Source organism: Stigmatopora nigra, chromosome 2 (assembly GCF_051989575.1).
Source record: "Stigmatopora nigra isolate UIUO_SnigA chromosome 2, RoL_Snig_1.1, whole genome shotgun sequence".
Classification (NCBI taxonomy): domain Eukaryota; kingdom Metazoa; phylum Chordata; class Actinopteri; order Syngnathiformes; family Syngnathidae; genus Stigmatopora; species Stigmatopora nigra.
The window spans coordinates 11714931-11728433 of NC_135509.1; the positions used below are offsets into that span (position 1 = coordinate 11714931).

The following is a 13503-nucleotide window of genomic DNA, read 5'->3' on the forward strand; positions in this document are numbered from 1 at the left end:
AGACAAAGGGCTGTTCTTATTTACTTGTCGTTTTGTTAATATGTATATTCACATCATCCAGGAAAAACAATGGATGAATATTAACATAAAATAATATTTGCAGTCAAATATGAAAAAGGTCACCCTTTAGAGAGCTGTATTTAAAGCATCTGTATCTCTGCATCAAGAAAACAAACTTGGTCAATTCTGCCTAATAATTCAATACATTTATATGCACCAAAGTGTGTTTCAAGGAGAAAGACCTTCATGGAGTCCAGGAGGTCATCTTCCAAATCTCCCAGTGCTTTGCCAGAGTAACAAGAGGAAGGTTGCAGATCCCATTATGTGCTCAGCAGGGGATAAGCTGTGAGAACAGGTCTAAGGCTGGAAGATGGCACTGCAACACTGGCCTCAATCTTAACTCAACATCTGGATAAGACCAAAGAGAGACTTTGTTTTAGGGCGTGCAAGCATTAATGTACATGAAAGATGTCAAACACACCAAATCGATAGTGACAATAGGAAGGAAAACAGGAATCATAGGAAGAGAACGTTGCTAAAGTAGTCATAGATGATCTGTGATGAGATAATCCTGATGAACTGTGACACAAGGGCATACACTTACTACTACCTCACAACAGATAAGACACATGGCACAAATGAAAATTGTAGAATTGCATAATGCCAATGAGCATTACTTGTTGTCAACCCTCTAATAAATTTATTTGAACACCATTAAAAATGAGGTAGGGTCCTGAAATGTACATTTTAGGTGGAGTTGTGCTGTAAGAGACAAAATTGAAAATAAGAATTCAATTGTTCAATTTGTAGGATTAAAAAGAAGGTTATAATTACACCATATTAAAATGTCCTGCAATTAATTGTTATGTTTCGTAACAGTCTTTTCTAATTTGACACAGGATATTTTCTATTCTTTCTGTGCAAATCTGACTAAAAGCATTTGTGAAGGGTTAAGCATATTCACACCTGTTTAAATTTTCTTCGGTCATTAACTAAGATCTATTTAATTTGTTAAAACGTACATTTTTTAAAAAACTCTAAGTAATAGAAAAAAATTCTAAGGTTTAAAAGACTATAAACCAAGGGTAGGGAACCTATGGCTCGGGAGCCATATGTGGCTCTTTTGATGGGTGTATATGGCTTTTTAAATCATATTTTTTTTCTTCATTTGACTTTTCTGAATGGATTCTGTCATTGATACTCTGAGTATGGCTCTCAAGGAATAATGTTTGAAAATATGAATTGTTTATGGCTCTCTTTGACAAAAAGCTTCCCGACCCCTGCAATAAACTTTAGGAGATATTTTTTCAGCCTTTTTTGAGAAAGGGCTCCCTCTTGTTGTGGAAAACTATCCTACATTCTAAATAAGCCTTGGAAAGACCAGTTAATAACAAGCACATGTGTCCCGGAAAAACACTGATAGTGCTGTTTAGGTTTTACCAGCGAATTTTATTGACCGTTTCATCACCCTCATACACAACATGCTCTGCATGCATGAACTTTTTGTTATATATAAGTACGACTGTGCAAGTGAACATAACAACAAACAAAATTGAATCTTCGGAGAAGAATCTACAAAAAGAAAATGCAGATGACTGGAATGTGTGATTTTTTTTGTCTTTTTCACATAGAAAAAAGCGAGATCAAAATGTGCAAAATGGATATCCATCTTGTAAAATGATTCAGGTTCACAACTGCTGAAGAATGCAGATGTTCAAGAAATATTGTGTGAAGAACGGAACATATGAAAAAAAGTGGACCGTAGAGGAAGGGAGGAGGTGAGAGAGGAAGTCATCTCCTTCTCATAGCAACCAAGTGAAAAAAGAGGAGTGGGATTTGAATCATGTAGGTCAAGAGGCACAACGCCAGCGCTGCTCCTCCTATTTTTTTCTTTCCATTCTTCCCTTGTTCCTTTTTTCAAGGAAAAAAATATCTGGCAATCCCTCATCTCAATCTTTCATTTTCTTTTCAACAGTTTGACGTTCTTCTTTTACATTTCTCTCACCCTTCTTCACGACTAAATCGGCAGCATATGGGACCGATGGAAATCAGATTCCCGCCTGTTCCTCAGTCGTCATCCACGCGTCATTTAACTATAAGAAACAGATTTCCTTTGAAGTTACAGAAAAGTTAAAAACCACAAAGTGAATCTCTTCACTGGCTTGGCACTGGCCATGGCGTACAGCAACACGACTCTGCTGGCATTGTACATTTAGTGGTGGAGCCAGCATAAGTCATCTTAGTGGGAGGAGAGGGAGGGGGGAAATTGCAGGGGTTTATGTGCCTGTGTTTAGGGAAGTGGTCTCTGTGCGTGTCATCGGGGGCATTTGCGATCATGTGATGTTTGGGCATGTGTTGCCTCACATTCCTGCGCTGCTCGGAGGACGACCCCTGGGAGCGGGTGCAGAAAAACATCTGCAACAAAGCAGTTAAACAACTAGTGAGTTAAGAAATTGAGCGTCTAAATTGCGTGACGGCTACTGACTCACTAACCCTCTGCTACGTACAGTATAGCTACAAATCAAAACAAAAATTAAAACACATTCCTATTGTGCCCTGTGCCTTTCACAGTCTTCGGCAGTTGGGACAAAGTGATGAAATGAACAGCACAAAGGCACAAGGGAAAGGATGTAAATAGTGAACAAACTCCACAGGCACTACTATAGTAACCACTTCACAGGTTGCTGATTATTATGCGGGGCTAAATAGCCACCATAAAACAATCTTCCCACCAAGTATTGCAGGAAAAAGAAACTGCAAGTTTTCTCTGTTTTTCTGTGCGTGTCACACCCAGTCCTGCAGAGAGCGCTTGCAATGTACCAGGGCCCTGGGGGTCTCTTTGTTCTGGAGAGTTCTAAGGATACCGTAGACGAGGACCAGGATACACAGGATGAGTACCAGAGGGATCACCACCATGATCAGGGTCATGACTTTGGACCCATCGTCTGCCACGGTCACCACCACGTTGACTTCATTGTCGTCTTCCTGAGTGCCTTCGTTGTCTTTTTCGCTTGCTGTGTCTTCGTCCGTGTCCTTGGCTTCTTCGCGCTCATCCTTACCTCTTTCTGAAGGTTCAGTGGGTTTGGCTCCAGGTACGAGATCAACGTTCGGGTCTGGCCGAGGCTCCGGGATGCCCACGCAGCCCATGAAATCCTTGAGGATGGAACGTGGGTAGCCTTTGTCCGCTTCGGTCTTGTGGTTGTTAAAGCGCCAGTAATTGGCGCCTTTGTAGAAATAGGTATACGCTGCGTAAGAGACAAAACATGGTGTGTTCAGAAAAAAATTCCAACCGTATCGCATATAGGCCTTGTCGTGCTTATTTACGCCTGGTTGCGTTATTAGAAAAGAGTTATATAAGCAGCACAGATGAATGTGTTGGCATAAATGTTCTCTTAGCCACTCAAATACATCAGATCCGTTGGGTGCATTAGAAGCAACTTTGCCACAAATCTAATTTCCAAAGGGAAGTGCTGGCAGATGCTCAAACCAGAGAGCTCCTTCCTCCACTCTCTCACTCTCACTTTGCTCAACTTGCCCACGCCTAACCATTTTACGTTGACATTATACACTGTGAAATTTCACCTGGCTTTTGACTCTTGGACAGTAACTCTTATTGGATTTTGCTGAGGTTGTCTTTGATTAAAGATGCTGTTACTCATTGAAAGACACCTCAGTAATTCAATATAAATCCTCAATTACCGCCATCATCACTGAGGAAGGCTCCCTTGGGTGAGTGGGGGATATTTCCCCATCTGCTGATTGGTTTTGGGAAGTCTCTGTCTGCTTTACGGGTGTCTTCATTGAATCTCCAGTATCTACAGTAAAACAATATGCAGATTAATATTGATAAAAAAAAATTTAAAAACTAAATTGTATGCACAAAAGAGTGAATATACCGGTCATCAGAGAAAAAGTAGGTGAATCCATTGGGCTCCCACCAGACTGCTGTGTCGATGCCGTGAGGGGGAACACCTTGACCGTATTCCCGAATGAGCTGCGGGTATCCTGGCAATAGATCCGCTTCTCTAAAAACCCAGTATTTATCATCTGCAGGGAAAAATTGATAACATTTAATTTTGTTAAGCAACTTTCATGATCAAAAATTGGCAATTAATACTATAATTTAGTGCTAAACTATACCACAAACTTGGCCAATAATCTTGATTAGATGTACATACTTCCACCCTGCCTGAGAGTAAAAATGAATGCAGCAAATTTGAAGCAATAAGGAGAGGACTTATGCAATCTGTTCCATCTTAGACAGCGCCAGGATCAGCTGCCAAGTTGTGCTGATGTCATTTATGACATGTACTAAATTTGCAACACAACAGATACTTTTGTACTATTGGCGATGCCGTCATAGCCCCAAAGGATCTATTTTTGGGCGCTGGCATTGTTTGTGGATGACAAAATAGTGTTGCGTTAAAAGTCAGGCTAGAAGATTGGTATATGTGTTAAGTATCTGCTTAGTTAATAGAGAAAGTTATACTGCTTAACAGGTACCTTTAAAAAAGACAAATTTGCCATCATGACGCTCATAGGCTGCATCAATGTTGTTCGGAAGACCAACCCAAAAAACAGATATCGGCATGGGGTAGTTATCCAGCACTCTGTTCCTTCTCACTCGCCAGAACCAGCGATCCTGCGAACATGATCAAACAGACATTCACTGGACATTCTTGTGTATTTCTTTAGTATTTTGTGGATTAAATGAAACTAATCTTTCTTTCTGTTTAATTGATTGAACATTCTCAGGCATAATTAGGAACCGCATCAAACGAAAAATTATGCAAAGTATGGACTTTGGTGGTGTGAGCACGTCATTAGGCATATTTTGTTAATGTTTCAAATCTCACCTTAAACACAAACATCTCCCCCCTGAGTAGTGTCACAGTATCAAAGTCGCCATCACAGATATCAGGGGCATCGTTATCTGGTTCTTTGGGGGGCCGGCGAGTGGATGGAGGAAGGGGTACATCCTTTCTAACAGGTGGAGTGACTTCAGGATCTGGATGGGTGGTGGTGGGAATAGCGGGCCGAGTGGTTGGGCCGGTGGTAGGACCGGGCCAGCTCGGACTAGCACTTGGGGTCTTGGGCTTGGATTCAACAGAGGGAAGGGTAGGTTTCACTTCAGGAGGAGGAGGGGAGGTCGGCAAGGTATGTTTGGGAGCCTCAGTAATGTGAGGGGGTCCTGGAAGAGTAATAAAATGACAAAGAAAAGTCAACTTGCCGCTTTTAAAACATAATATATTTTTTTCACGTAACGCCCTTGCCATTACCCATAGTCACTTTCCACTAAGTGCCTTGGTTCTCACTTAATTGAGTACTTTGTGGATAAAAATGTCGCACTGGTTGCTAAGAGATGAAAACATTGTTGCATAAGGAGTCAAAACAACTGCTGGTTTTCAATACTTTGCTCATTAGTATGTAAAAATCGTCTAGAATGGGTCTACTCTCTACTTGTTAGACTCACCAACAATTCCTATTCTATTTTTCTTTTAAAAAAATTGGACTCTTTATATATTTGAAACCTCACATGACATTAAAAATTTCACACATTGTCTAAACGTCACCCACAACATGTGCCAATCACGTGGCTCTTTTCATCCTTCTGCCATGAATTTAAATGAGTTGGTGACTGGAAGACGTCCAATCCATATGAACTAGGAGAGTTTGGCAGTGAATAAACATTTGTTCGTCGCTAGGCTCTCAGACATCAAACTAAATTGGACTTCTATCTCTGTCAATATCACCCAATGAGTGAAATGAAAACCATACCTAGAACTTCAATCACCAGTCATGCACATGATGAAGTAAACAAATGCATTTGCAGGACAGAAAAAGGGGCGAGGGGAAACTTCCAAAACACAATGTTGTAATTTGTCCTCAGAGACAAAAAGAATGTCACTTAAGAGTCTCTCACCGTAAATGTGCTGTATTCCCTGGATGTCATCCTCATGTAGTGTGAAGTTGTGCGTATTAATCCACTGGTAGAAAGGAGCCATAATGGCATTGGGATTTTCAGAGTGTTCCAGACCTAAAGCATGACCGAGCTCGTGCACCGCAACTAGGAAGAGGTCAATACCTGCAGCATAGACAGTAAGATCACAATGTTGGGTGAATACATTCAAATATAATGACTTCACCAAATGGAAAAAAAAATCTTTTACGAGAGGGGCTGTTGGTCAAATGTGACACAAAACTGAGGGTGGAAGTGAAGCAATTATTTTCATCTGGAACCCACTAACCTTCATGGTTAGGATTGTCCAAAGTCCAAGGCTCATCAGCATCAAAGTGTGTATCCCCACCCATTGCGGGCCCGGGGTAGTAAGCGTGTGCCAGTGAACCGCCCTCGCCGTCAAACAAGGACATGTCGCCGTGAAAACCAGAGGCGAACAACAATAGAATTTCGGCGAGCTCGGCCTGGCTGTCATTGCTCTGTTTGGCCGGCAGCTCGCTGAAGGTGAGCGCCGTGACCTTTTGCCACACGTCAAAGGCTCTGCGGATGGCGTCGCGTGTCCTCTCCGCTCCCAAGGAAGATGGGATGTGCTGGTCTAGTATACTGAGCCGTAGAAGAGTATTTAATCAAATATACATTCTACTTAAAAAGGTAAGAATGTTAGTGTGTACCTGTAGGTGATGTGGTCTTTGTCCCACCGTTGTGCTGTGAGTGCATAGCGTCGCCTCCTCGCAGCATCACCTCTGTCTATTTTGTCGGGAACGCCACAACGAGGTTTACGCATGGCCCTACGCAAAACACAAAAAAGCGATGTGAGATTTCTGGCAGATGGCAATACACATGATCATATAAGGGAATCCTCGAATTTTGAAACAGATCCGTTCCTACACAGATTTTAAGTCGTAAACATTTAGTCCAAAAAATAACCCTAACCCCTAACCCTTTAGAGACAGGCCAGAAAACACAAAACTCAACATATCAACATTGCAACCTAAAACATACATGCAACCTGATACATTACATTACTATGCTAATTTTTACGTTACATAGAGTTATGGGGACTTTGACCGTTGGCGACATAAGTTCTGTTTCAAGACAAAATTGCTTTTGGTGGACAAGGCGAAAAATACAGATCTTACTCAATAGTGGTGGCATCTGCCTTTCCGGTAACCTCTAAGCCGTAGAAACGTTGCATGTCACTGATGGCTTGGGTCAGGATCTGAGCCGACTGCATAGTGGACATCTGTCTGCTGGCTTGAGACAGGTAGCCGAACTGACGAAGCCACGTCTGCGAAAGGGAGAGAAGTCAGCTTTGATCGAGAAATATTATGGTATTGTTATCTTCTGCGATGCAAGAAAAACAAGCATCAGGAACAATGTTAATCTGGGAAGGCTGCCATTACTTAATAACTAGAGAGCGATCCAAGTAAGAAAAAGGAAAAGCAGATAGAAACCAGATGTGCCCTAATAATATTACCACATTCCTTTGCCTTTTCTACACTGACAGCCAAAATAAAGGATGTAAACAGATGTTGAGGAAACACATGAAAATATTTTTCAGTTGTGCCTCGACCCATTTGTGAACCTGAGCATCATGACGACCCGTGACCGAAGACCAGGGTGTCACTGACAGTCAGCTGGAGCAAGCGGCGCCACGTTGATAGGAAAGCAGTACGACTGACTCCCCTAACTTTCAGAGTCGTGCCTTAAAAGAATTCTTCAGCAGATTCAAAAGCAACACAGCCGGCCGGCATTTTATCTAAACATCAGAGTCCCAGAACTTCCATGTGTGCAACCCATGAAGACACGTAACTCACCCAGAGATGTGCATACCTATTTCTGTATGAACAGCTTGTTAAAGTTTAGGAGCTTGGTTGTATGATTAGTTTTGTGTAAAGTATATAGCATAGTTATGCAAGTCCTACATAATTTTTTGTAATGAATACAACCACAAATTCATAGATGGCATGCAAATTGTCAAAAATTACTGGATCATATTTAACTAAATGTTAACACACCCTGGCATTGGAGGCAATAGATGTCTAATCCATTTGAACTGATGCAGGGTGGCAGTGAAGCAAAAGTTTTAAAGTCAATCACTTTTGTTTCAAGCCAATGGGCTAAAGGGGCAGACAGCACCTTTTAATCAATACATTCCAGAGAGAATTGTGTCTAATAAATAGGGGAGCACAGAATATTTTGTGTCTGTAATATTGAAGTAAAATATGAATAAAAAATAGTATTTACAGGAAGTGGACATCAGACAAGGAGTGAGACATTTTATCAATGCTGCTTCTATTTTAACCAGCAAAATGCAACTATATGACAGATTGTTTACCTTTGTTGTCATTAATACACATGCCTATAAAAAGGTAATAATGCATTGCGTTCTCCCTTCAAATTATAAAAATATATTGATGTCTAATATGTCATCAGTATAATACAAGCATTTTAGGTCAAAGTCTCCATGTGATTTACCTCTGCATTGAAGCTCTGCTGCTCCGGTACATCAGCAGCTGTGCAGCCAAGGAACAGAAAAAGTAAACAACCAGAAGTGATCACTACTTGAGATCGAGATTCTTGTGCTGACATCTCCGCGTCTAATGCAGTAACCCTCGAAACAAAGAAAAAAAATCCTCAGCAAAAAACAAAAGAATGCTTGATGACCAAAGTGCCGTGGGTTTTTGCGTCCTCTCACTCAACACGAGGCAATCAACAAGTGGGTCGTCAACTAGAAAAACTTAAAGATTGAATAAAGGAGGAAAAAACCTTGACGTTTACAAAGAATCTGCAGTCAACTGGTGGAACTCCATAATGTACGTGTTCCGATTCAATTTAGCTTCTCTGCTTCCAAGCAAAAATCGGAGGTCAACTTGAACTGGGACTTTCATTGCGACGAACAGCAGCCGTTAAAATATGGACAAGATTGAAATAGGATCAAGTTCCGTCGTCGACGTCTTTAAGGTGCAGATGGATTTAGTAAAAGAGTTGGGAAAATGCTGCAAGACAGATGAATGTGCGGTCAAACATTTCCGAGGTTGAGAGCCCACCCGCACATAAACAAGGCACGTCGAGTCAACAGGGGGAAAAATGGACACGAAGCCCACCTTGCCCTCTGCTGGCTGACAAGGAAATTACATTTTGATGAAGGAATTTATAATTCCTCGAATATCGCAGATACTATTGTAGACCAGATGTGCCATGTGATGTGCTCTAGTGATCATTCACTGCCAGCCCAAAATGAATTGAACATCTGTCGCCATAAATGACAGCCGATCATTACTTGATAAATCAGTCCATTCCATTTGCAATAACACAAGGGGCTCCAAACTGCAGCCCGCGTCCCATTTTTTATTTGCCCTCAACAAATGGCCATAGACAAAATTCAGCTTTAATTCACAGCTCGTTTTGTCGCACTTTTAAGATTTTACACTAGATGAAGCTAGTCCCTTAAAAGTTGCCACTACATTAAATCAAGGTTGGAAACCCTGACATTTTGAACTCAAAAGGATGTAGAATTTTAGGATTTTCTATTGCAAATATGTACATAAAATGAATCAACTCTGATAAATTGAGTAATTGAAAAAAATTGGGGCTATTGCTGAATATTTATTCTCTTTGTACTCCCAAGTTTGTTTCTGTAGTGTAAAAATGTACAAGTGGCCTTTACATCCTCTGGGTTTTTATGAAAAAGACCTTGGAATAAAAGTATGGTGAAAAAAGATAAGGTTTCAATATTTTATTGAAAACCCTGGAGACTGGTCAATCTTCGCGATCTTACGGCCAGCTCTTGCCATCGCGATAAGGAGGATGAAGATGAAGCCAACGGTCCAGATGCCAGCCACTGGAAGAACCAGCGTCATCATTATGTCTGCAACCAAAACAGATGCCACTTGGGTTATTTCCAAATTTCCATCAAAAAGCAAATGAGATATACAATATGACTGTGGCATACTCGAGCTAGGTTTATCTGGTGTTTCAATTCTGATAGGGCCGTATGACAACAGCCCTCGGGCGGGGTCTACCGGCAATGCTTCTCGTTTGGTGATGGACTTGCAGTTCTGTTTAAACAGAAAAAAAGAACATTTAAAACTGTGAAAAATCTTTCCAACTTGAACACCCTGACAAATTATGTGGACATTGGAAAGTCGCTTAGATCAGGTGTCAGGCTCAATTTGGTTGGCAGACCGTATTCATGGAAATTAGATCACGAGGGCTGGGACGGTTTATTTTTAGCCAAATAAGTTAACTCCATGACTGCCATTGCTGCCTTCAATGGGACAAAAAGATGAGCTAGTCCTCTAATTGTGTGTAATTTTCTTGTAAGTTGGGGGTGCTCGCAGGCCACTTCCATTAAATTTTGCATCATTTCCAATTGATGGGCATTTCCAGGCTGCTTCCTGTTTATTGATCAGGTCCTGTTGATTTTGTGTCACTATCTCTTGATTTTGGGAAATTTCTAGGTCACTCCCCTGCTAACTTTGATGGGGCAAATGATTGTGGTCACAAAACGGAGCAAAGTTCTACAGTGTATGAATTTGAAAAATTCGATCAAATTTCTTGTTTGTCAACACCGATGTCAATGCGATTTACCGTATGAACGGCGTAGATAACAGTAAAGAGCTCACAGGGGTGCAGGATATACTGTCATCCGGGTCACAGAGCTGCACTGTGCAGTGCAGATAGAACAAATGCGGCTCCACCGTGAAGCGGAACATGGCGAAGCTGTAGTGAATGATGGAACTCTGCCCGTTGAGGCCAGACTCTTCCTCGGTCAAGCCGTGGAAAACAACAGTGTCATCGTTCACGCACCTGGACTCAAAAGAAGGAAGGGCAATTAATAAATACGATACGAGTCAATGTCAACGTGGAGCAGTCTTTCACCCGTTTGTAATCAGGCTGTGAACCAATCCCTCCGATTGATTGGCATTCTGACTCTGCGTGGCCCAGCAGTCGTTTATGCGAAGGAGAAAAAAGTCTGCTGGCTCGGTCACGGCCACCTCAACATACACCTGAAGGCGAGACAAAAGTTATCGAAATAAAACAACGGATAGACCAAGCAGAATTAAGCGTGAAGCCAAACCAATGACCTGGTCTCCCAGCTCGATAGTGGGGGCGCTGCTGAAGGCGGTTGTGTAGCTGTGATCCGTGTATAGCATAATCTGTATGGTCGCTTCCAACTCATCGACACGCACCATCGCTTCACTGTTTATGTGCACAAAGCAGAACTCTCAGATGACCGCTCACCCAAAAATTGAAAACTGCAGACTGAGCTCTGACTGACAATAAATGGCTCATCTTAAGGCTCTCTGATGAAATGGCATCAACAGAAATGTGTTAGGGTCAGATATTTGTTTTCACAATACTACATAGAGCGCTGAGAACAAGAATGGGGAAATAAATTGGGACTTTACCTGGAAACAGGCTCAATGGGAAAAGGTAAGGTGACCGTTCTGATGAATGGAAAGATGCATGTGAAATCCAGCTTGATGACTGGATCTCTGATGATATTTCCTATAGCACGAGGTTCAGATTGAAGACTCAATGTGTATGTGACATGGGTGAAGTTTTTCTAAAGAGAAACATGCATAAATTATGAAATGAGCTATAAATGAATTGGGCAAATCACTGTTGGACTTTGCAACGCTGACACACCTCAAGTGACTTGCCTCCGCAGCTGATGTATTCATTTTTGCTAAGCTTGACCATGTAGTAGGGAAATTTGTTGATAACTTCCCTATACGCCTTGCACGATTTATTGGGCAGGTGCAAAGACGTCACCGGCGTGTTGTAGTATAGGAAGAACTCCTCTCGTGCTCGGACTCCCATGTACTTTTTGGTGCAAAATACTTTGATGTGTGCATCTGTAGAAATAAAAGGGGTTTGTACAACTAGAATATGTAACAGTCAGTTCAATCATTCAATCAAAACACTTGAATCATTATTTTTTTAGCAATACTATAATGGCTTTGACTTAATGTCAGATCATTAACTTGAATTTACTACATTTGAGGGTTGCAGTGATGTCCAATACTTTTTGCATTGCGTAGCAATAAGTTATCTAAATAATCACTACAAACAACATGCAAAAGTATGAAATTGCATTTCATAAAAGCCTATGCATTTTTTCCCAAAAGAGAAATGTTTTTTAAAATGGCTGGAAGGGTTTGCCATTTTTACTATTTAAAAATTCTATGAATCACCAAATAACAATTTTGAGAAAATTTGAACCCCATGGTTAAAAAACCTCAAAAATCCCTTAAAACATTCACATTCTTTTGGATCTGCTCACTAAACACTGATAACTATTTAAAAAATAAAATGTCAATATTTATGATCTATACTTCAGTGTGAGTACATTTTTAAACAATTTAGTCAATCACAAAAAAAGTATTAACAAATACAAATGCCATTTATCGAATGAGGCCAACACGAAATCAGGGCAGGTTTTGCACCTACTTATAGGTGCCACAAGCAATATGACAGACGGAACGACGCGTCAAAACGACGGGTCAAGCCTCTCGAAAAACGCCCAATTACTTGTCTTTATTTTGGATAATTATAACTATAATATTGCCCAACCCAAATAATAGAGTGCTTAAAACAAAAACTACCTTTGTCACAGTGGTCATCATAAAACCCTTCCAGGCACTTGCAAGTGCTCTTGTCTCTGGACAGTGCGCATCTTTCTGGCTTGGTGGCACAAACCTCCACGTCGCAGATTCCTGATCACATAATTCACAGTGACACAAACGTATTTTGCACGACGCTATCACAATAGTTCGGAATTACCTTTAACTCGGCGTAGTGCAAAGCCAACAACCAGCAATAGGAGAAGAGTCAGCTGTAGTGAAGATGAAATATCGAAACACCGAAAACTAATTTGCATATTGTTCATTATCATTTTTATCACTGTGGTGAATAGCCACAAAACAAGGTGACACAAAAAAAATCAAGTCGCACTCACCTTGCAGTTGTTTAAAGTCATTCTTGTCGTTCTTGTGCAGGTAAAAAGTAATTTAAATTTTAGTTGAAAAACGTATTGGCATTCAAACCTCCTGTTGTCAGCGTCTTCATCACCGGACGTCCTGCAATTAAAAACACCTGGGCTCTGCCATGGTGGTAAACATCCCTAAATTAGACTCACTCTGACTTTTATATCCTGGTATTGTTCAATATAATGATTAAATGTATCATTACCAAACCTATTTTGTGACATGTATTTGCTCATTACCCAAATTATCTAATGTTTTTTATACTAATAATAATAAAAAAGAATGAAGTTGAATCACTCATTCAATCGTTCACTTAGTCTTTGGCTGTATTTTTTATCAGTAGATATCAGTATAATGCTCACTTGATGAAATTTCAATATATTGTTTCATTTGGTCATTGGGCCACCTGATTCCAAATATATAAATAAATGTATATGTATTATATAGTATTTAACTTAGTGCCTGCCATTGAACAATGGACATCCAATTCATTTAAATGAAGTGGACTACCTGTGGATGCTGAAATGGCTATGCCATTGACGAGACTAG

At 40.7% G+C, this 13503-nt stretch overlaps 2 protein-coding genes across 2 annotated transcripts; both read right to left on the reverse strand.

Annotated features, from left to right (window-relative positions):
• Positions 1 to 1428: 1428 nt before the first annotated feature.
• On the reverse strand, positions 1429 to 9072 carry LOC144212461 (matrix metalloproteinase-16-like). Its single transcript, XM_077740346.1, has 11 exons — positions 8729 to 9072; positions 8438 to 8573; positions 7099 to 7247; positions 6631 to 6747; positions 6249 to 6562; positions 5924 to 6085; positions 4857 to 5191; positions 4504 to 4642; positions 3897 to 4047; positions 3700 to 3815; positions 1429 to 3245 (listed from the first exon to the last, which is right to left on the reverse strand). Exons 2-11 carry the CDS (start codon positions 8549 to 8551, stop codon positions 2785 to 2787), a joined length of 2058 nt encoding a protein of 685 aa, XP_077596472.1. The 5' UTR covers positions 8552 to 8573; positions 8729 to 9072; the 3' UTR covers positions 1429 to 2784.
• A 611-nt stretch (positions 9073 to 9683) lies between these two features.
• On the reverse strand, positions 9684 to 13102 carry zpd (zona pellucida glycoprotein d). Its single transcript, XM_077740361.1, has 10 exons — positions 12927 to 13102; positions 12752 to 12803; positions 12574 to 12684; positions 11615 to 11823; positions 11374 to 11531; positions 11050 to 11164; positions 10844 to 10971; positions 10588 to 10771; positions 9915 to 10020; positions 9684 to 9830 (listed from the first exon to the last, which is right to left on the reverse strand). The coding sequence occupies exons 1-10, from the start codon at positions 12945 to 12947 to the stop codon at positions 9691 to 9693; spliced, it is 1224 nt and encodes a 407-aa protein (XP_077596487.1). The 5' UTR covers positions 12948 to 13102; the 3' UTR covers positions 9684 to 9690.
• Between the last annotated feature and the right edge of the window lie 401 nt (positions 13103 to 13503).